The 22951-nt window shown below is 43.2% G+C and overlaps 2 protein-coding genes across 3 annotated transcripts; both read left to right on the top strand.

Annotated features, from left to right (window-relative positions):
- The first annotated feature begins 496 nt into the window (after positions 1-496).
- Positions 497-10032, top strand: tmem38a (transmembrane protein 38A). Of its 2 annotated transcripts, none has more exons than XM_035647893.2 (6): positions 497-844; positions 5640-5796; positions 6768-6952; positions 7269-7356; positions 8365-8482; positions 9295-10032. In XM_035647893.2, the coding sequence occupies exons 1-6, from the start codon at positions 838-840 to the stop codon at positions 9493-9495; spliced, it is 756 nt and encodes a 251-aa protein (XP_035503786.1). In that variant the 5' UTR covers positions 497-837; the 3' UTR covers positions 9496-10032. The 2 variants fall into 2 exon arrangements, with proteins under 2 accessions (XP_035503786.1, XP_035503785.1); XM_035647892.2 differs by lacking the exon at positions 497-844 and adding an exon at positions 870-1150.
- A 2544-nt stretch (positions 10033-12576) lies between these two features.
- On the top strand, positions 12577-22371 carry LOC118318161 (cartilage oligomeric matrix protein). Its single transcript, XM_035647532.2, has 19 exons — positions 12577-12738; positions 14485-14558; positions 14958-15009; positions 15277-15425; positions 15610-15747; positions 16525-16602; positions 16823-16975; positions 17176-17280; positions 17879-17986; positions 18122-18281; positions 18557-18675; positions 18908-18960; positions 19046-19239; positions 19331-19509; positions 19623-19671; positions 20072-20268; positions 20584-20756; positions 20938-21077; positions 21948-22371. Exons 1-19 carry the CDS (start codon positions 12672-12674, stop codon positions 22004-22006), a joined length of 2247 nt encoding a protein of 748 aa, XP_035503425.2. The 5' UTR covers positions 12577-12671; the 3' UTR covers positions 22007-22371.
- The last annotated feature ends 580 nt before the right edge of the window (positions 22372-22951 follow it).

The raw sequence follows: 22951 nt of genomic DNA, 5'->3' as shown, positions 1-22951 counted from the left end.
GTAAAAGCTTATTTTGTAAAGTAACTTGTAGTTACTAACGTGGTAAAAATGGAATCAGTGAAAGATATATTGTTTTTTTACAAGAATCATTAATTACTTTCTTTGAAGCACCTCCTAGATGAAGTTTAAAGATCCGCTATACGCTCCTTTTTTTGGTTGAGATAATCATTTTTTTTTTACAATAAAACCTCTAGGTAATAATGTCAACAACTGGTTCAGTTTTGTGGTTTGGGGGCCCCCTGGTGGTGACGGAGGTCGTTGCTCTGATTATTGTTCTCAAGAATTAAAAGCCCCCCCCAAATTGAAAAAACTATCAAATTAACTTAAAAAAACCCACTTATGTACATTCGTGTGTGTGTGTGCGTGTGCGTGTGTTTGTGTGTGTGTGCGCGCGCGCGCGCTCATGTGTGGGTTTCGCGGCACTGCGCCTTTAATTACTTTAATCTCTTTATTGTCTGCGTGGAAAAATGTAAACAAGCGGTGATATCGCCGCACGTTGTGGAGCTGTGCGAGATCACAGTCGGTCATTTGGCTCCGAGTCGACCTCGGAGTTGGTGATGTTTTTGACGGGAACCAGTCTTTGCTCGTACTAAGCGAGGAGGACCATTGTCTCGGGCGGTTGTGCGTCCTGGCTCCTGGCTGCAGACAAAGCCCTCACTGACTGCGTCCTGTGGTAGAGGATGAACTAATGCTGATGAAGGCAGGAGTTGTTCGTCGTGATCATTCTTCGGCAGCTGACATGTAAACCTCCTGTCGCATAGAACGCGGAGCAGCTGGCAGCGGAGCGCAGACGACGACGACGATGATGATGATGATGATGATGCCGAGGCTGTGGAGATGAGTGGTATTAATAGGAGGGCTTGAGTGTCCCAGGCGTTCACTGTCGTGACTGGGGGGCTTGGTGGTGAATCGGTGGACCGGGTTGGGGGGGCTTCCGATCCAGACTACGCACTTGGAATAAAAATATATATATAATTATATCATAAGACAAAAAATAAAAAGAGGGATTGTTGTCAGAGACGCAACATGGAGGTGCTGTCAGTTCTTAATTTGGGCGACATTGCCCAAGTTTTCTCCAAAATGGGAATGTTTCCTGTGTTCGATCTCGCTTATTACATCGTGTCCATCCTCTACCTCAAGTATGAGCCAGGTAAGTGTGTTTCACACTCCTCTGTTTGCTCTGTGTTAGCGTTTGCTTTTGCAGATTAAAGGTGTGGGTTCATTATTAAATTAATAAGTGTGTCTTACTCTGCAAACTGTTTGGCAGGTGCAGCCTCTGTACCAGCTTCCCCCTAAGCAGACTTAGCAGCACTTATTTACAACAACAAAAAGGTTAAAAAAAGAAGAAACATGTAGAATAACACATTTCTAACATAAATGGAAATATATACCTTTAAGAATATATATATAAGCAATGAATGACATTAGAAACGAATGTTTGTCACAGAAATTAAACGTGCATTTAATAACAACAAGGTAAATTTAATTGTCCTTAGTTTTCCTGTGGTACCACTACTCATCGCTCTGATATCCCAATATGGGCTTTTGTGTTGCTGTTATCTCCATAGTACCATATCCATATAAAGCATGACCTGTTACATAAACTGGAGCAGGAGCACCACAGCTCTGCTTACTTGCTGTGAGGGAATGTCTGTTGCAGCAGCAGCAGCAGCAGCGGCCTGACCTCGTTCACACTGTGGGAAACCACTGGAGTAGATTAAACCACTCAGCTTTGAGTCGAAGCCCGCTGTTTTTTCCCCCAAGATTTAACTCCTTTGAGCAACAGAGGGTCACGAGGGGATGAAACCCGAGAGAATGGGCCTGTGCATACCAGCGACTTGGGGCAATAAATAGAAGATCCTGAAATAGACAGGTAGTCGGTGGGCCCCAGCAGCTACACTGCTGCACACTTGTACGGCTGCGTTTGAGATGAGTGTGTGTTATTTACACTAAGTGTTAAACATGAAATAAGGTGTTGAGCAAGAAGCACAGCTTGACCTTGTTGACCCTTGGGAGGCGTGTAGCCGATGAACTAAAACACATTGACTGTCAACTGTTGTAGTTTGTGAGGGTTATCTATATTGTTGACCTTTTTTGTGTTTCAAATCAAATTCAGACAAAAATGAATGAATTACGAAATCCACCAGATGTAGTTTACAAGAGACGACCTTCAGATTAATCGTCAGATCCAAGTCTGTTCACGGACCTCGGGGGAGTACGACTCTGTATTTTGTGGCTCTAAAGAAGCTGCATGGAACAGGACGATTTGCCTTATAAGTGATGTCACTTGAGTCACCGTCACTATTTGGGTGGGAAGACTGTCGGCATGTTGAGTTAGGAAGAAGACCTCTATGAGCCACTGAGGCCTGTAGCTCGAGACTTCATCCAAACCCAGTTTTAAGAACAACCCTCAAGACGCTTTAAAATCGTGATCAGATACATTTCACTCTTAATGGTGCACGAGCATATGCCAGTTATTTTAATCTAGTGAGTGTGAAGTTATAATAAACTGTGTTATTACTGTACTCAACGTTTTACAGCCATCAGAGGAGGTTTTGTAGGTACATAGTGAAGTCAGTCAGATTGACCTTATCAGCACAAACAGTCTGGCATTACTTAACTTTTAAGCCCCATGAGACAAATTGTGATTTGTGAATATGGGCTATACAAATACAATTTGATTGACTGATTTAAAAAAAAGCTGATACAACACTGTGATGCTGGTCACATTCATCATAGCAGTTGAGGTGAAGGCGATGGGCTAATTGTCCTATTTACATATTTGTTGTCTTTTAAATTATAAACAAGAACACTGTGGTAGTGCTCTTTAAAAATAAACTTCAACAGTCATGCAGGTAAAGGCATTAACATGTGTTTTAAAGTTAAAATTTATTATAATGTAAGACCTCAGGTGAACTAATAAGTGTCTCCTGGTTTTGTGACTGTAACTTTATCTCATTTCATACTGCAGAATATTTCACAGTCAAATGAATCCGGCTGCCAACATTTGCATGATCACCTTATATATATAAATATATATATATATATATACATATATATATATATATATATATATATATATATATATATGTTCCCCCCACATTTCTGAGTAGTCACAGTTCACACAACACAAGTTAGAGGAGCACATGAATGAGGTGTGGGAGTCAGCACTGGAGGAGGGGTCAGAGGTTAAGACGGGCCCGACAGTTGCAAGGCAGGAGAAGAAGTTGAGCCGAGTGTATTAATAGGGCGGCATTTCTCGGGATCAGGTTGCTCTCAAACCGAGCACCAGTCGCACCACGACACCCTCGCCCACCTGTTGTTGGAGATTTTTGCCCACATCTCGACTCACCGTACGTCTTAAACAATGTAACTCTCGTCTTTTCTCCTTTGAAAACATACACGTTGTTGAAATCACAGCATATATGTCATATGTGATGTATGAAGTTCATGTGATCATATAGATTCCATACAGCAGTATAAGAGTGAAAATTGGGGGGGGGGGTGTATACAGTATCAGGATACATGGGCAGTGATGGAAAGTAGTTTCTTATATTCATTTTGATTTTAAGTACATTATTTTTACTGTCCACTGTATTTCTCAACTATTTTTAGTTACCATTTTATAGATTAGGAAATTCCACCCTGCCAACTGACAAGACTTGAGTGAGACTATGTAACTTTGGCTGAATGTTAATGTAACAGTAGCCCAAGTGGGGAAGAGTCAGTGACCATTAACCAATATCAGCCACCATTGTGAGGATTAAATAAAAGGGACAAACAAAATAGCAAAATCCAACTGAGGTGATCCATGAGGGGAGAACAAAAGGAGCAAAAACACGAGGAAGAAACTGAACAGGTGATTCGACAAAGACAAAAGGAAGCACAGAGACCAAGCATCTTATTATATACCCAAGAGGAGTGGAGGTGGAACACATTAGGGCGGGGCGGACTATCACAGGAGCGGGAACCACACAACGACAGGAAGTGGAGAGACACGAGGAAAGTGACGACAAAGTGAAACAGGAAATACAATACTCAAAAAGTAACATGAGGCAAAACGAGACAGGGGAACAGGAAGTGAATATCAAAACAAAACAGGAATCCACAACAACAACGAAAAAAACATACATAAACTAAGGCCACATAAAAAATAAAAAGTCTTTTAAGAGTTCAAGAGGTGTTGAAGAGTTCACAGGCGCAAAATCATGACAACCATACGCTACGTGTCGTGGCATAACAAGTCAGGCTTTAGCAGCGAAATATAGAAGTAAGCTGATAAATCAACTTTATACATACAAGAGGAAAGAAATAATGTACTTGAATCCTTCAGAAGTTACATGATCTTGCTTTTAAGTACAGCTTACATGTTCAATATTATTATATTCAATATGCAATAATATATGACAGTGTGATGGAGAATTTTCCTGTTGTAGATTTGCTTAATTGAAGTATCTGAATACATGTAAAATTGCATGTCTACAACTGCCATGGTCAAATGTGGTCAAACTGTTGAGTGGAGATGTAATGGACGCGTCCTTGTAGACAGTGTCAGTGGAAACCTGCCATCCAATCAGACACCAGCAATTTCAAAGTCTGGTGGTGTAAAATATTCAGCGTCACATACAGTGGGTAGTTTTACTTCAAAGCGTGTCGTATGTACAAAACTAAATATAAAACACAGAGTCTCTATTCAAACAGAGCTGGCTGTTCTGCTCAAGTTTATAAAGACTGAGGCATTTGTTGAGCTGTCGACTCCTCGACAGCTCAGGTCCTGAGTCAATATTAGATTATGATAATGAGCCATATTATCAGGGCGTGCACAGAAAATGGTGGACAGGGCGTGGACCAGCAGACAGACACACGAGGGATCCACAGATAATGACTTGTGAAGGTCATCACCAACAGTTTTGCACTCCAAGGACAAACAGAAAGTTTTTTTAAATTTAAAATTTAAGTTTTCAATCTGATGCTTGTGATTTTCCAATAAGAAGAACAAAGATTACCACAGAACTTTCTTTAGGTCGGAGCACAAAAGCTTCTAGAAACATATTTAGACGTTTGTGTTTATTAATCACAACTGATACTTATTATTTGATAAATATGGAAAAGAATATGATGAAATCAAAGTTTTCTTTGCAAATAGGCTTTAGAATAAGTAATCCAACATCTTATAATAACATTTAGTGATTAATACATCTTTATCATTTTTAAAATTCAAATTATGGAAAGATGATTTCTGGCATGCGCTGAAATCTGCTGCTGACGGAATCAATTATTATCGATTATAAAATCTTTGAAATGTCTCACCTAGTTTTTCTTCTTTTCCATAAATCAGTTTCACCAATGGGTATCAATCATTTCCTTCAATGGATCTAGTATAATAAATGGAACAATGAATATAAAAGCTGTGGTCGTGAATCGCTGATGAAGCTTTGACATCTGATATTCAATGAAGGCCGGACATACTCTTACCTTATTCTACACACACACTGACACAAGCAAGACAAAACTCCACCATCTTCCCCGACCCCTGAACTAACTTGTACAGGAACTGGATTGGATTCCTATTATATATTTTCATTTTCACACAGGTTGTTGGCAGAATGTCCCTGACGGCTGCTCCTCTTGTGTTTCAGGTTCTGTGGAGGTTTCTCGCCGGAGTCCCGTGGCCTCCTGGCTCTGCGCCATGCTCTACTGCTTTGGTAGTTACATCCTGGCAGACGTCATGCTCGGAGGCAGCCCCATCGACTATTTCCAATACAACAGCCACATCCTGCTGGCCTCAGCTGTCTGGTGAGAAAATCCTCACGGCGACTTCACCCCCTCACGGGGGGGGGGGGGGGGGGGGGGGGGGGGGGGGGGGGGGGGGATTCTGTTTCAAGGTCACACGTGCAGACGCAGATCTGCTTCTTTGAGATTTAGGCTTTTTTATCCGACTTTTAAGACTGTATATGTGATACAGCTGTCCCCTGTCGGACATTGTTTGGAGGCTGTTCCATGAAATAAAAAAAATTGCTGGCAATTTATGTCACGTGGCTTGTGAGCTGGTCATAGGATAAAATGGTTAATTTATTTTCAGATTTTCGTGTGTCAGTCCCAAAAAACACAAAAAGTATGTTTCCCCAATTATAACCAATGGTATCTAACTGTACATCTACATGTTTCTAAGGTTTCTTTTAAAGAATTAAACAAAGTCAAACGTAAGAAATCTTGAAAGAAACTATCCCCGAGTCACGTGGGATAATCCACGCACCTCAGCTCGTCCTCACAGGTACACTTATGATACAGAATCAAATTCAAGTCACTAAAGAGTGACCTCTGGCTCTCTGGACATCCATCTCCTCCATCTCAGACTGTTCTCGTTTGTGGTTCCCCACTTGTGGAACATTGTGTAACACCATCAGAGCGTCAGGCGTCCTTCTCTACCAATCTCTTCATGACTTATTTCATTCAACTCCTCTCCTTACACAGAACACCTAAACATATCTAATATCTAACTTCTTTACCTGATCTCCTGCACTTTGTCTTATTGAACAGATTCAGCGCTTAGTATTCCCTTCAAGGTCTCTTACGATACTGAATCTTTTGTTTTGTCCTTGAGTCATAATTTGATTTGGATAAAAGCACCTGCCAAATGTCAATGCAAAAAAATAAATGGTTCAATTTCATCGTATACACAACTTGGAAACATCATTCATGGGGCGACTTTGACTCGAGACTCTGACATCTTATTTTTCCCTCCGCCGTGTCCAATCCGAACACAGGTACCTCCTCTTCTACTGCCCAATGAACCTCTTCTACAAATGCGTGGCTTTCCTGCCCGTCAAGCTCGTGCTGGTCGCGCTGAAGGAAGTCGTCCGCACGCGCAAGATCGCCGCCGGCGTTCACCACGCCCACCACGCCTACCACCACGGCTTCTTCATCATGGTCATCGTGGGCTACGTCAAAGGTCCGTGTTTTTTCCCCCACAGTGACTAGTGTCCATACAGTATGGGCCACAATAGTTAGTTTTCCAGATTCGTCAGGATCATATGCAGTATTTATTTCAACATATTATGAGCAAGACGAATTGTTCTTCCTCTCTAAGTTGTGTGCCAACTTGATTGAGTTCCCTCCCGTCCCTGCTGCAGTAGTGAGGCCCTTCAGGCGAGAAAATAAAAAAATAAGGGGGGAGAAAAGCTGAAGTCCGAGCAGTGACACGAGACACAGACCTTTTTTTTTTTTTGGTCCTCATTTTTTTCCTCTTTCTATTTTTATCTTCTCAGGGTCTGGAGTGGCTCTCATTTCCAATTTTGAGCAGCTGCTGCGCGGCGTGTGGAGGCCCGAGACCAACGAGATCCTCAGCATGTCATTGTAAGTCTGTCTCCCGCTCCGCGGCCGCTGATGGGCAAATCAGCCAGGTTTTAAATCACAGCGTTTCCAAAACCCAGACACAAAACTAGCACTTAAAGATAAATGTCATCACAGTCGCCCACAAACCACAGTTAACCTGTTAGAAACACACGACACCTTTGCTGAAGCCTCTGCTCGTAGACGTTCTTGATGTTGGCGTCCTCTAGTGGTAGCATCTCAAAGAGACCCTCTGTCAGACAGCACTGTCTCTGTCAGACGAAAGAAGGAAGACTGTATGGTTTTTATCATAAATGTATTTTCTACTTTATTAGATAACCTTAAGATAGTTTATTCAAGCCTTAGATGTGGCGCCCCCTCCAAAGGGAGCCCCGCCCCCCCTGAAAAGTCTTCTTTTTTCATTTTTTGCCATAATAATGCCAAGCAGAAGTCATTTAAGGTCACTTTCCTTATACAACTTATTCCTCATTCCTGTATAAAAGAAACTAAACATGATTTGTGAAACCTTACCCTAGGGAGCCCCAACTAAATGTAATAACTACCAATAATGTCATGGAAATCTCCACATCACTCCATCAAAAATTTTATAAAACCTTATAATGCAATAACCTTACTGATAATAAAATGTCTTAACCAAAGATCTAATAATCGCTGTACCAATAATGTGATAAATTATTACACTAACAGGTTATTTCATTATCAGGTCTAACTCATTTTAAAATGTGTGTTAATGGTAAATTACTCATTATTTTTCAAATAAGTAAATCTTTGTGTACACACCACTAATAGAAACATCTGACATTTCAATTTCAATGAAACTGACAAAAAAAGGAAACCTTCATACTGTGTCATAAAGGTTTACTGTATATACGTGTACTAAAGTGATGAACTGAACTCTGTGCCTATAAAATGAGTTGAGGCGCTTTTATCCTCTAGTCCCTCTGTGATTTCAGTCCCGGTAAATATGATGAACAGATGTTTTGCTGACCGTTTGTCTCTTGGTCCCCGCAGCCCGACCAAAGCCAGTCTGTACGGAGCGATCCTCTTCACCCTGCAGGAGGCTCAATGGCTGCCGGTGTCCAAGAGCACCCTCATCCTCGCCTTCACCCTCTTCATGGCCACAAGCAAGGTGCTGCTGAGTTGAATGTAGATGACAGATCAGATTTTTTATTCTTATTTTAAGTCTGAAACTCTGACGCATCGGCAGGCTATGCACATTTTTGTTTAGCTCTTTTCATTAAAGGTAATTATAAGGTAGTTATAATTACTGCCTATTTCAACAGCAAGGAAATTCAGAGTGCAAGTTAAAAAAAAGGAAGTGAGCTGTTTTCAGACATGCACTGAAGTCCGGAGATGTTCCTTGACATTTTCTGGAACTTCTCCTGCGAGCCCCCCTGGTTTGAATGTCTGAGTAGCCCCATGTAGGAATATAGCCGGAAAATATCTGTAAGATTCACAGAGGGAGTGGGCGCTCTACCGAGGCGTCACTCATCCTCTGAATGTTCCCGGATATTGAACGCCTCTGACTCGGACCGTTTCCTGCTGTGGGGTCTGGAACATGTTTAAAAAAAAACAGCCATGAACAGATAAAAGAAAAACAAGACAACATGAAAAGAATTTTAACATGATTACATAGTATTCAATAGATCTTCGTGAGAAAGTAAAACTCAGAGTGCAGTGACAGTGCAGTGCTAGACATAAATAAACAGACACACATTTCATTTGATAAATAGTTCCCCTTGCACTAGTCAAGCACCAATGACTGGATCCTACGATTCCCATGATGAAACTCGTGGTCGGATTTTGTTACCACGTCACAAAGGTCATCAGGGTTTGTCCACCAGAAAGTTCTCTCGGAACGACGGGAGACGGTGTGAAATGATATAACTGATTTCACTACGATGAGACTGAACTCTTCTGACTGTCACCCTCTGCCTCCAGGTGGTGATGACCGCCCGACACTCCCACGGCTCCCCCTTCGCCCTCATTGAGTCCTGGGTGTGCCACCTGCTGTTCGGCTCCGCCCTGGGGGGCCCCGAGGAGGACCACCACCATCCCCCCGCCCCTTCGTCTTCACCCCTCAAGACCAAGGAGGAGCTGGGCGATGGCACCCGCAAGAGGAAGGCCAAGAAAGCCGAGTAGCACGTCGCACTACGCCGATGAAGCTGCATCTGACTCGCCCGGGTGGGCGCCACGTGATGGGACTTCCCATTCCTTTTCTAGGGAGAGGGGCGGTTTGACGTTTCACCAGATGAGGCCCTTTCTGTTAGAGCAAAAATGGTACTTTCAGCATTTTATGTGGCATGAGGACTCTGTGAACACCACAGCAACTGTTTCACACTTCAACCCAACCTGGACATTTTAAGGCTATTTATTCATGTGTCTGTGAACATCGGTGCCCAACACTGTGCGGTGATCCATGTGTGTAGGAGCCACAGGGTCATTTTAGGAACGTCTTTTCTTTTTTTTCCACATCAGTAGTTGTGTCGCCAGGTGTCAGTGGTTTCAGTTAAGTCCACCAAACCTTATTTTATTCAAAGAATAGAAATCTGCAAATGAATCGGACTCTGAATCACAAATGCAAAATGCAAATGAAGCAATACGTGAAAGAACATTGCTGCTTTTTACATTGAGACAAAGACAAATTCACGTCTTTGAATAAAATCAAGAGAAACATTGTGTCTTGGTGGGTTTTTAATTTGCTTCTCTTATTGACATTCATTTTCATGAATGAATAAATATGTAAAGCCAGTGTTGTAGATTTACTTTAGTTCCAGTCTTAGATTCAGCAAAATGTATTTTGTACATTGTACAAAAGCTTAGATGTTTAATCAAAGAAAAATAACTCGGAAAAAACTTTTATGTTTCTGCAAAGAAAGCTCGAATATATATATTTGCCTTAAAGTAACTTTTGGGAAAATGTTCTTGGGAGTTATGAGCAAAAAAGTTCACAAATCTGACTAGTCGAATATCTATACCCACGATGAAAAGAAGTTTTTAAGGTGCTTTAGTAAAAGAAGCACACAACTACTGTATGCATCTTGAAACAAGACAGAATATGGAACCACCGCTGCTTTATGTATGAAAGTTGATTCCGAAAGAATTGACAGAAAAAGGTTGAAATATTCTCAATAAAAAAAAAAAAAAAAATTTACATTTGTGCGACACGTTTGAATAAGGGAAATTAAAGCAGCATAACCTGGAAACACTCAGATTAAGTACAAGCAACTTAAGTATAATTCAGCAAACTGACTCAGTGACATTTGACCAACCATTAACTTTTTTAATGTTCATGCATGTGTGGGTATTGTGGCAGACCTTGTATCTTTAGATGATCTTGGCATTATTCATTTCCAAAACATCTTTTCCTCCAAAATAAAAACGCCTTCAGAGAATCACTGTGAATTCTTTTAGAACACTTAGGATGTCACTGTCGAAATAATACAGGTTTTACTACTGACATATAAGACTGAGCGTCTGGTGTTAATCTGGAGCACGTCTTCATAGACCCTCTGTGTTATGTAACCCCCGAGGCCCGAGGTCAGCCTGAGGTCACGTGCTGAGAAACTCGGAAGTGTCCTGCTGTGTTGACAAACTCTTATGGCTCGGGCAATAAAAAGCATCACTAATGAACTTTGCAGGAGGTCGTTACACTCGACCTTTGACCTCAGCATTCCTCACAGCGGCACAGAAGATGGGCGAGGTAAAGAAGATCTGTCCGCTGAAAAGTTCCCGTGGTGCTTCCTGTACAAGCAATTTCCAGTTGATGATAGTTTAAAGGTGAGGAGAACGATCTCGGAGATGTTGCGTCATTTCTTTTACTCCACACAAAGTGAAGTGCGCAGTTCTCCAGCACGGTGACAGAAACGAGGTGTCGCGCTATTAGTTCTTCCAGCGAGGCCCGCAGTGAGACCTTCCCTGCTCCTTTGGGCAAGGCAGCAGGCGGGCAGAGAGAGTGGCGGTGGTGAGAACTTGTCAGAGTGATCTGGACCGAATCCCCCGAAAACCTTCACTGTAAGGAATGTAACCGACATCTGCCCATCCCATTACTGACGAATACAAAAAAATACAAACACGCATACATTCGGACTGTCGGACCACGAGTTCTACTTTTTAAGGTCTTCTTTCTTGATTAAAGTGCAAAATTGCCTTTGTGATTTTCTCTTGACAAAAGGTTTCCGCGCGCGCCCGTGATCCGTGTCAATCAGAGAGGGGGGAGCGGTGCGACTCTGCACTGAGCCGAACAAGGACTGAACTCACAAGCTCAACCCTCCAATCTGCCCCACAACACTGAGACGTCTGCTCAGTCGAACGTCTCTGGATTCTCACTTTGGATGTTGGACCTGAGCAACACGCGGAGCCTCGTAAATATTGAACCCACATCCTGAGAAGTTCCAAGAAGTCCCCCTGACATGCCGAGATATTTGGCCAGAGCAAAATTGGAAAAGCTTCGCGTGGGTGTCGGACTTCAGGAAGCCCCTGAGGATTACACCCACAGCATCAGACCCTCAGAGCGAGCGTCGGACCCCCCGAGCCACTTTGGTTATATACTGAGCCCCATTAAATCAAACCTTTCGACATAGGTACAGTGAGGTACGGTATTTAGCAGATGGACTGGTCCGTTCTTTTTTCTCAAAAGCAAATGTCCAAAGGAAAGAGTCAAAATATATGAGAAAAATAAAGCGTGTCCACTGAAATATCCCTGCAAGTTGAAGAACTTCTCTGCAGGTTTGAAGGTGTCGGTTTAGAACATCTGGATGAGTCCAGCACCCAAAGAAAACAATCAGAGGCTCAGAGGGAAATTCAGAGGAAATGTGTCTGATAAAAATACCTTACTATGTTGCCTAGAAAACTCTGTGGTAGATCCCCCTGAGGCTCGGTGTCGCGTGAACCCACAGTGAAGAGAGAAACGGGGACTTGGTGGAGCGGTGGGTCTGTTCGCAATCGGAGCGTCAAAACCCATCCCGCTGTCGAGGCAGGGCGGCCATGACGCCAAGACAAGTAGGTGCACGGGGTTATGTGGTAGAAAACAATGGACATGTTGCTTGTTGTGCGATCGAAACCCCCTGTCCTTGTCTCCTGGACCTTTCAGCCAAGTGATTTGCAGGACTGGGGTTGGGGATGTAAGGCAGGGAGTGGGGGAGGGGGGCGAGGGATGTGTGGATCGGGGGGAGCTGGTATAAATACCAAAGCAGGGGAGGAAAGACTAAAACTATGCTGGGACCAGGTTTGGACGAGGAGCACTGACGCCGAGCTCAAGGAAGGAGAGACGAGACGAGGCGACGCTGCTGTGCCTGAAGATTGGCAGAGGCGAAGCCATGCTGTGGTTCCTGGTCCTGACCTGTGTCCTCTCCATGGGAGGACACGTCACACAAGGACAGAGAGGTGGGACACACTCGTCTGCTTCACATTTTTAATTGTTATTATATTTTCAAAGGTTTTGCGAGCTAGGAACTCTATTCTCCTCATTTCATCACACGGCGTTAACAAACACATGAAAAGAGGGATGACATTGGAAGATTTCTTTGAATTTCTTTTACCTTTATGTTACCAGGTGAGTCCCATTGAGATTACACACGCTCTCTTGTTTCGAGGGAGCCCTGTCTTCAAGGAAGACAGTTGATGACTGCAGATAGAGACAGAGGCACATCAATGAAGAGGATGATTAGAAAAGCATGAACACAAGGATTGAGTTGGGAAACCTTCAAATAACAGCTGACCAATCGAGCCTGGAAAACGACATCCAGGCTCGATTGGTGCTTTAAAATTCAACAAAACAGGTTTTAATAGAACCTCATAACGTCCTCACCGAGTATCTTACTTTTGTTTGGATTACATGTGAGAGAAGATCCCACCAACCTTTATATAGGCGAGGGATTTATTTCCAGTGTGTGGAATTCATTCAGTAAACAGAGTTGCTGCTAATGAGAAGAACACATTTCCGGAGCTCCTGAGGTTTCTGCCCTCGATGCGGCTCCTCCCGGGGAAGCGGTGGTGATTGAAGGAGGGGATGTTGGGGGTCTTTGGGTCAGTTAGTACAAGCAGTCGGTGGTCCATCGCCTGACAATCACCCGAACACGTTTTTTTCCCACCTTGATTGGGGATTTATGAATCTGACATCACAGGATCTGTAAACTGAGGATGTTTTTCATTTTGATGGAATTAAAGGGGGAATTTAAAACGGGTATAATCAGTTGTTTTATTATAATAATAATAAAAACAACAAAACTGAAAAATCACCACTGGCACATAACTGTTTTTGGCAGACATGGTTGCAAACCATGTGGGACTTTTAGGTCGATTTAGAAAAGATGAAAAACAGCTACAAGAGAGTGAACACCCACAAAAATATTCAGGTCTGATTTAAGATTTATGTTTTTCATATATATAATTTAATACTGTAGAAACACAAGGACATCCCTGGAGTTTAGTTCCTGTGAAGCCTTTTTTTTCAGGTTGAAAAACAAATCCTCCTATGATTCCATATCTAGAAAATCGATTGTGCAGCTGCGATCAAAAGGTCCGAGACTCCAGTGAATGTGTGGGCTGCGGACCCAGACGAGCTCTGTGGTGACTGAGGAATGTCAGGTATTCTAAGGCTTCGGTATTAGACAGGCAGTGAGGATCATCTTGTCAAGGAGGGGCGAGTGATGTTCGCCCGGCCCGGTCGAGCACGTCGGGTCGACTGTTCAGGATCTTTGTCCCGCTGAATGATGAGATATCATGGATCTCTACGTACCTGATGTCATAGAAGGCCTGAGTCACAAGAGGAGGTGGTGGCTCCGGGTCATAAGATAAGATAAGATAGAAGGTGCATGTAACGATGAGATGAGCTGTTCCTTTTTTTCTCTACTCTCTCCATCACTTTGTTTGACCAGTTTCTGCAGCTCCACCATTTTTCTTTTCGAAAACTGCAGCCTAACCTTTGTGATTTTAAAGATTTCCACCTCAATGACAACCCTCGATGAACTCTGAGAGACAGTCTTTTGAGTTGACCTTAGTAGCTAAGGGTCCAGTTACTTTTGAGCCCTCACAGTTTGGACACCGTGTATTGAAAGGATCTGTATCTCACACACAGTTATCTCTGTATGGATGCCAGTCCCATCAAATGTTTTGTTTTGTCAAATGCAGATGGAGAAATTATCAGTCAGATCAAACTGTCCAACATTGCACTGGCTGAGATCAAGGAGCTTCTGAAACAACAGGTAAAACCTTCCCCTTCACTGACACTCACACGGCTCCGTCCACTCATGACTCACGGCTCGCGAGATCGTGTGTGTTCACAATTCTGTATCGTATCGTATCGTACACGTATCAGCCAATCCTCAGTGTCTCGGCTTCAGCTAGTCGCTCGCACTGGAACCAACACCAAGCGTACGGCTCGTTTTCAACAGAAATAGTTAAAAGTCAAATCGTCTCACTTCTCTCAAAGTTCATGCAACGTTTTTTTTAAATCTTCCTAGTGTTTGTGAATCACAAATAATTTAGGCCCACAAATAACATTCAGAAGAGTTTGCCACCATTGCTCTTATGAGCCTGTTGTGTTGTGGAATCATACACACTGTAGGTACAGTAATCCACTGAGCCATGGTGTGTTTTTTCAGATAAAAGAGATCGTGTTCCTGAAGAACACAGTGATGGAGTGTGAGGCCTGCGGTGAGTCCACCTTCCAAACAGAAATCCTCATTATTACTGTCATCACTGTTTCCATAGCTGTTCAAAATCTTGAAAACGTGTATCGCAAACAAATACACAAGAATAAAACCATGACAAGATGCAATATCTATCTGCGTTGGCGGACATTTCATCTTATCGAGCCGATGAAGCACAGCATCCAACAGAACAGATTGGATGAGATAAGAAATTGGTCAAGAGACGAGTCATTGAACCGGAATAGACGATCTTGAACTGGTTCGTCCTCAGGGATGGGAGGAATGCAGCCTCGTCCCTCCTGTGTGCCCAACCCCTGCCACCCGGGGGTGGCGTGCATGGAGACACCTCAGGGTGTAAAGTGTGGACCCTGTCCTGAAGGCATGGATGGAAACGGGACCCACTGCACTGACGTGGACGAGGTATGGTATGAACATACGTCACATTTGTGATAGAAAATAATACATTAACGTGTGTGTGTGTGTGTGTTTGAGTGTGTGGTGCAAGGCCTTTTAAAGTCTAAACGCATTAGTGTAGCAGAGCCAGCCATGGGTCCCTGACAGCATCCTGATGTGTGTGCTGCCTCTGTATCTCTGTTGTCGGTAGTGTTCAGTGATGCCGTGTCACATGGGCGTGCGCTGCATCAACACCTCGCCGGGTTTCCGCTGCGGCTCCTGTCCCGCTGGATACACGGGCCCCCAGGTCCAGGGCGTCGGCCTCGCCTACGCCACCGCCAACAAACAGGTCGGCAATGAAGAACACGGACGAACCAACACACGAACACTGTCAATCTCCTTTGAACTACTAAATCCACTGTCGCTGTCACAACTGAGGAAGAGAACAAAGTAACCAAGACTGATAACTTACTGAGCAATCACCATGGACAAAAGTCATAACATGAAAACCAATTTGACAATTGCACGACCTTCTTAAAGTTATTTTGCTGAAGCAAGTGGTCCATATCAAGTTTTATGGCTGCACAGATGCTTAAGTAATGTCGGTTTCAGTTGCAGTAATAGCCGTGTGGTATTAATACTATGACTAGTATTGCTTAAAAAATCAACAATGTCTTATCAATATTAAACAAATAAAATGTTCGGAAGTGAATTAAGAAAAAGATAGAGACGTATCACTTACTACTCGAGATTCGGTCGCCTACTCAATTAGACATTTAAAAAGGAAATTGTCAAAAAATATCAAGATGCTTAAATAATGAAATATTTAACACACAAAATATCCCTTCACAATATTATATACAAAAATGCAGAGGCGGATTCATTTTTCCCTCTGCACCACAACATATTTGTCTAATCCCTTTCACCAGCTCCTTTCAACATCCATCAACAACACTCATCTGTACATACGGTATGTCAAAAAAAAGACCGCGCTGGGATGTCTCTGCAAAACCTTAATCCTCAAAACAAGGCCGACTCCCCCTCACTACACTCCTTTCATCCGCCTCTTATTCCAGTCCTGACGTCAAGTTGTCTGATGTTCCTTCTGCCCGTTTGTCCCATCAAGGTGTGCAAGGACGTCAATGAGTGTGAAGGGCCCAACAATGGAGGCTGTGTGGAAAACTCTGTCTGTATGAACACACCTGTGAGTATGAACACTACGGATTTGAAAACTGTCATGTTCAAGGGAAATCGCTGGAAAATTCACGGCTGTAGAGCGAGTGGACGCTCTACAACCGGCTACACCGGGCTGAAATCCCAATCTACGATTTCTGACCCTGTCTTTACGACTGAATCTGGTTGGGCACTGGTCAAAAACTTTGAGCACCGATGCTGATGGAGTCAGTACCTTTGTGTGTCATCAGGGCTCCTTCAGGTGTGGACCCTGTAAAACGGGTTACGTTGGCGACCAGCGACGCGGCTGCAAGCCTGAAAGAGCCTGTGGGAACGGCCAGCCCAACCCCTGCCACGCCAGCGCCGAGTGCATCGTCCACCGGGAGGGAAAAATCGAGTGTCAGGTCAACGAATTGAACTTTTAGAACGTGTGTCTCAGAGCTTTAAATGTACAGAAGTATCAGTTGAGGTGAGCTCTCGTGCCGGATATCGTTAAATCACAGGCCTGTTTGAAGACTTAAGCTCATCTGATGGTGTATGCAGTGCACAACAGGGCCAGAGCAAACAGTCTGTGAAGCTCATTAAACATTTCCCATCCTCACAGTGTGGAGTCGGATGGGCCGGCAATGGCTACCTCTGTGGTCCTGACATCGACATCGACGGTGTCCCCGATGAGAAACTGGACTGTCCCGAGATGAGCTGTAGTAAGGTGAGCCTCTCTCATATCATGACACAAAAACAGCTCACAATTTAGTCATCTGCAAAGAAAAACATGTGCACATATATATCAGAATCAGAATCAGAATCAGACTCAGTTTTATTGCCAGGTAAGTAACAGGTTACGTATGAGGATTTTTTTGTTGGTGTTATTAAGGTGCATGTAGCAGTCAACATATATACACAGAATTAGCAAAAGAATATAGAATAATATAAAATAAAATAGAATAAAATAAGATAAAGTGAAATAAAATTCACACCATTTACAATAAATTTATACTGTATATAATAAGTTTTAAGGCCACGGTTTGAATTGCACTAGAAAGAATAATCATACCATCAAGAGCTACTACATTTCTAAACTAAAACTAACTTACTTTAGTTTTAGTCGCTCTTGAATTGAGGCATGTTCTTCGTGGTAGAAGAAACTTGTCCACAACACTGAATATCAAACACTTCGCTGTTGGAAAAGATGAGGTTTACTTATACATTTTGTCTGTCATCTCTCTTTCTATATTGTACCTGATTTTTGTTGGCCTTTTTTTTTTTTGTATTCTTCTTCGATTAATAATGAAGACATTTCTTCCCAGGATAATTGTCTCACTGTTCCCAACTCGGGTCAAGAAGACGCAGACAGAGATGGAATCGGAGACGCCTGCGATGAGGATGCCGATGGAGACGGGATCCTCAACATGCAGGTTCATGCGCAGAAGAATGTGGCAGAAAAATTGACAACGCTTTAAGAGAGGACCTGGTTTAAAGAGTAGCTTTACATCCTGCATGTGTTTTTTCAAGTCACCTCACCTGCACAGACTGAAACAGCTTCCTTGCAGGACAACTGTGTGCTGGTGCCCAACGTGGATCAGGGGAACATCGACGAGGACGACTTTGGCGACGCTTGCGACAACTGCCGTGCAGTGAAAAACAACGACCAGAAAGACACCGATGTGGACAAATTTGGCGACGAGTGTGATGAAGACATTGATGGAGACGGTGAGTTAGCCTTTGAGAGACCAAACCTTTAATGGTTGGAATAGGAATATTTATATATAGATTATATTAAGCATTGATATTTTGAGACATGAACATTATAAAACAGCTAATCCATCATTAAACTTACTTGTGAATGAGGTGAGTCCATTTGTCATTGCAATATTTGCAAACAGTTACATACCAGAGGCCTGTAATTTGAGATATGATTGTATAGTTGATGAATTATGAATCAGGGCTAAACTTTGAACATTTACTGAAGACTATTTCAATTTCAGGAATCCCCAATCATCTGGATAACTGCAAAAGGGTTCCCAACGCCGACCAGAAAGATCGAGATGGAGACAAAGTGGGAGACGCCTGCGACAGTTGTCCTTATGTTCCCAACCCCGAACAGGTCAGACCTGCTCTTTTTCACTTTTGGTAACATAGTACTCATTGTACGATGCTTCTTACATACTAAAACTCAATTTTTGGCTTCAGAAAAAAGCTAAGAACAACTAAGTTATTGTTTTTGCAAACCTTCTGCTTACGGTTCATTGCCTTGCTACTTCCTGCTCGGTTTGGTCAAAGGTCACATGGAGCTTTTTCACTTTCACCTGAACAATAACTCAGATTGTCTTTCTCAGACGGATGTGGATAACGACTTGATTGGCGACCCCTGCGACACCAACAAGGACAGGTACCATCGCATCACAGATATGTCTCTTGGTGACAAGAAATACAAATCCACAGGTGCCAATGAAATCCAACTTTCCCCCGTCCAGTGACGGCGATGGTCACCAGGACTCTCGGGACAACTGCCCGGCTGTCATCAACAGCTCTCAGCTCGACACAGACAAAGATGGCAAGGGGGACGAGTGCGACGACGACGATGACAACGACGGCATCCCGGACCTGCTGCCGCCGGGTCCTGATAACTGCCGCCTGATCCCCAACCCCCTGCAGGAGGACTCTGATGGTAGGAAGCCCTTCCGTAGGTGTTACATCTTGTAAACAACAAATAAAGCGAGTCAGTATACAAGTCTTTTTTTAAAATTCATCTTCCCCAGGCAATGGTGTCGGTAATGTATGCGAAAAGGATTTCGACAACGACACCATTGTCGACACCATCGACGTCTGTCCAGAAAATGCCGAGGTGACCCTCACGGACTTCAGAGAGTACCAGACGGTTGTTTTAGATCCGGAGGGAGACGCACAGATCGACCCCAACTGGGTGGTGCTGAACCAGGTGAAGTGGTTGGTCCCCCCCCCCCGCCCCACACTTTTGTTGTATCTTTCGTCTCCCAAACTTTTCCATAATCTCATGAAATCTCTATTAAATCAATGTTATGGTTTGTGCAGGGAAGAGAGATAGTCCAGACCATGAACAGCGATCCTGGGTTGGCTGTTGGTAAGCGCATTATATCGGTATATTCTTTTCAGAAATTTTGTGTAAATGACCTTTGAAGTTTGGGCATTTATACTGAAATGTGGAATGTCATATTAGATAATGCTAGATAGCACCTTATGTGAGCAAGTGGTTTTTTAAGACTCATGGCTCTTGAGTTTTTGCATGTTGACCATAACAGGAAGTTGCTCCATGTTTGTTCAGCTGCTTTCAGACATGCACTGAGGTCAAGACATGCAAGTGAGAGAGGGCGAATGTCCGCAAATGTTTCTCTGGACGGCTCCCGAGTAAAATTCCAAACAAGCGTGACTGTTCCAGAAATGTCCCTGCTCCTGTGAACGCACCTGACTCACAGTCCATGGAGACACCTCGTCGCTCATTCGTGCAACATTTCCCCTCACAGGCTACACTGCCTTCAGCGGCGTGGACTTCGAAGGGACGTTTCATGTCAATACGGTCACGGACGACGACTACGCCGGGTTTATCTTCGGCTACCAGGACAGCTCCAGCTTCTACGTGGTGATGTGGAAGCAAGTGGAGCAGATCTACTGGCAGGCGAACCCGTTCAGAGCGGTGGCAGAACCCGGCATCCAGCTGAAGGTGGGTTCAGTCGCAGAAAGTCAGAGTCTCTTAATACATTGTGGATTTTGTGTTTTTTGGATCTTATGTGGCAAATGTCTCAAATACTCATATTTCAAAAGAAGGAAACCAACAAAACCATTGTGATTATTAAAACAGTTAGCGATTAAATTTCTGTCAATTGACTAATGGATAAATCCTCGCAGGTAAACCAAAAAGGTTGTTTTTAATGGCTTAAGATCGGATCTATAACCTGAGTGCTCTGCTGCACTCAAAGGGCCGAGGGCGCCAGTTCGTCCGGAGACTCAGACTTTGTCATGTGGTGGTTTTGAAAAGGCCGTGAAGTCAAACACGGGACCAGGCGAGAACCTGAGGAACGCCCTGTGGCACACGGGCGACACCAGCGACCAGGTGAAACTCCTGTGGAAGGACGCCCGCAACGTCGGCTGGAAGGACAAGACTTCGTATCGCTGGTTCCTCCAACACCGGCCTGCTGACGGCTACATCAGGTGCTGACTCAGAGAAGAGATTTCGGGGTTGATTGAGCTCATTAACTTAGCACAAATACAAACTGCTAACTGCTACCAGAAGAGAACAAATCGAAATTGTTCCCGGACAAAAATAACGAATGTAAAATGGAGGTTCTTTGCTGCGCGATGTTGTGACGTTGATTCTTCCGTCGCCGTGCAGAGTGCGTTTCTTCGAGGGTCCTCAGATGGTGGCGGACACCGGCGTGATCATCGACGCCACGATGAGAGGAGGCCGACTGGGGGTCTTCTGCTTCTCCCAGGAGAACATCATCTGGGCCAACCTGCGCTATCGCTGCAACGGTGAGTCGAGCGCCACTGGATGTGGGCCAGAAACTTCTCTTCCCCTCCTGTTATCTTGTGTCTTGTTCACCTTTTTGCAGAAAACGAGCACACTTTATTCTTACATTGCCACTTTCTTCTTTTACGTGTTTACATGCTTTGGGCTTTGCGTGTTTCAATAACTCGAGAAGTTAAAGAGGCACCGGACCACTTTGGTGCCCCTAGTGGGTCCAGTTGGTATTATTATTGTTTGGCTGGTTGTGATACTTACTGATCCAGTAGGACGAAGACAAACAGGATGTACGTGTCATGTTTTGAAGCCTCTCAAGTCCCGGGGATCTCGTTGTCTCGCTCTCCTTCATCAACGGGATTCTTTTTCTCTTGCGAGGTTGAGTTGTTTCTCGTAAATCCAGCTGGTCCACCGCCATTTCCGTCACTGGGGATAGATACTGGCAGAACGTTATTCCCTTTTTTTTTCTCTTTTTTTTATGCCAATGGCTACGTAAACATGTTTTTTTCCGGGAAAACAGCATGCTGGTATCATACAAGAAAATGACACGGTGAAAGCGAGGCTTATAGGGGACCAATGGTGTCGCTTTCTATCCCCGTTAAACTGTGCAATCAGTTTTAACATCATCATGACAAGTTTAAGCCAAAGGTTCGCCAATTCCGTTTCAATTCAAAGAGAATTTCAGGTTTTTGCAAATATGAAAAGTACGAACTAAAAGTATTGACGGAGGCATCGGAACACAAAGGCAAATGTATACTTGCAAGAGAAAACTACATATAAATGAAATGGAGACCAATGTGAATGCATCCAAATATGCCATCAGTATTTTCCCGTCAGCTGCTCAAACCGTAAAGTAAATTTAATGCCGTGTCTTGTTTCAGACACTCTTCCCGAGGACTTTGACACCTACAGAGCTCAGCAGGTCCAGCTGGCGGCCTGAGGGAAACGGGGGACAACAGACGAGCCCGAGGGCAAATCAGGGAAGACCTTCCAATGCACACCTGCGCCTCAGAAAGAAAGAAACAACGTTTAATGAAAAAGTCCAAGACGCGTCTCCGGAGTGAGGTGAAAAGATTGACTGTGCCCAAAAAACTCGAGAGGAAACTCCACAAGCTGTAAAAACTCTTCAGGAGGAACTGGACGTAAAATGAAACGTTCAACAGAGAATCCATCAGTTTTCCAATGAAATCGGTCTGAAATAATGCTGCAACAAAATAGCATCAACTATAGTTTTTATAACTTTCAATGTATACTTTCTGACGGAAGAGCGAATGCAAGGATTAAAACTATCACTAACAAATAAAAGTGGGGGTGTTTTTGTAAATCATGTGCTGTATCTCAATTAATATAAACTCTTCTTACTGTGATGTGACAATTTCTTACTGCTGCACTTGTGATTGTTTTCGATTAAATATACCTTAATCTCTCCAGTCAATAATGAAAGAATATTTGCCAAAAAGAAATTGTGAAATATTCGATTTTTTTAAGGATCAATGGGGATAATGGAAGGTATCTTGTAAAAAAAAATGCTGGGAATAATGTATTTTGCATATAAAGCATATTTGAGTATCTACAGGTGCATTATATATCAGGCTTTTATAAATTATTAAATATAAATAAATTCCCATCATGTTAGCTCTACAAACGAGCTAAAACATTTGACTATAAGTAACAGACGTGATTTTTTCTTTTCAAACTCAACAGCTTTTAGTGGAAATCAACATTCTGAACATTTCACAGGCATGCACATATCCAAAATAATCTTTTTTAAATTTTGCATTTGGAAATACAGATTACAAAATAGAAACAATAGCAAAGACAATATACAACAGGATCAAAACGTCATGCATGTCCACAGCAACACGCTGCGATGTTGTAAAGGTTT

This window comes from Scophthalmus maximus, chromosome 13 (genome assembly GCF_022379125.1).
Source record: "Scophthalmus maximus strain ysfricsl-2021 chromosome 13, ASM2237912v1, whole genome shotgun sequence".
Taxonomy (NCBI): Eukaryota; Metazoa; Chordata; class Actinopteri; order Pleuronectiformes; family Scophthalmidae; genus Scophthalmus; species Scophthalmus maximus.
This window is presented reverse-complemented; position numbering and strand designations above follow the sequence as displayed.

What these genes read in the sequence shown, in the direction of transcription:
- tmem38a (XM_035647892.2), top strand. Translation starts at nt 1,027, where the DNA reads ATGGAGGTGCTGTCAGTTCTTAATTTGGGCGACATTGCCCAAGTTTTC. An exon ending in GAGATCCTCAGCATGTCATT is followed by an intron (nt 7,357 to 8,364) that starts GTAAGTCTGTCT and finishes TGGTCCCCGCAG; the next exon opens with CCCGACCAAAGCCAGTCTGT. An exon ending in TCTTCATGGCCACAAGCAAG is followed by an intron (nt 8,483 to 9,294) that starts GTGCTGCTGAGT and finishes CTCTGCCTCCAG; the next exon opens with GTGGTGATGACCGCCCGACA.
- LOC118318161 (XM_035647532.2), top strand. Translation starts at nt 12,672, where the DNA reads ATGCTGTGGTTCCTGGTCCTGACCTGTGTCCTCTCCATGGGAGGACAC. An exon ending in CTGTCTGTATGAACACACCT is followed by an intron (nt 16,603 to 16,822) that starts GTGAGTATGAAC and finishes GTGTGTCATCAG; the next exon opens with GGCTCCTTCAGGTGTGGACC. An exon ending in ATGTTCCCAACCCCGAACAG is followed by an intron (nt 18,676 to 18,907) that starts GTCAGACCTGCT and finishes TGTCTTTCTCAG; the next exon opens with ACGGATGTGGATAACGACTT.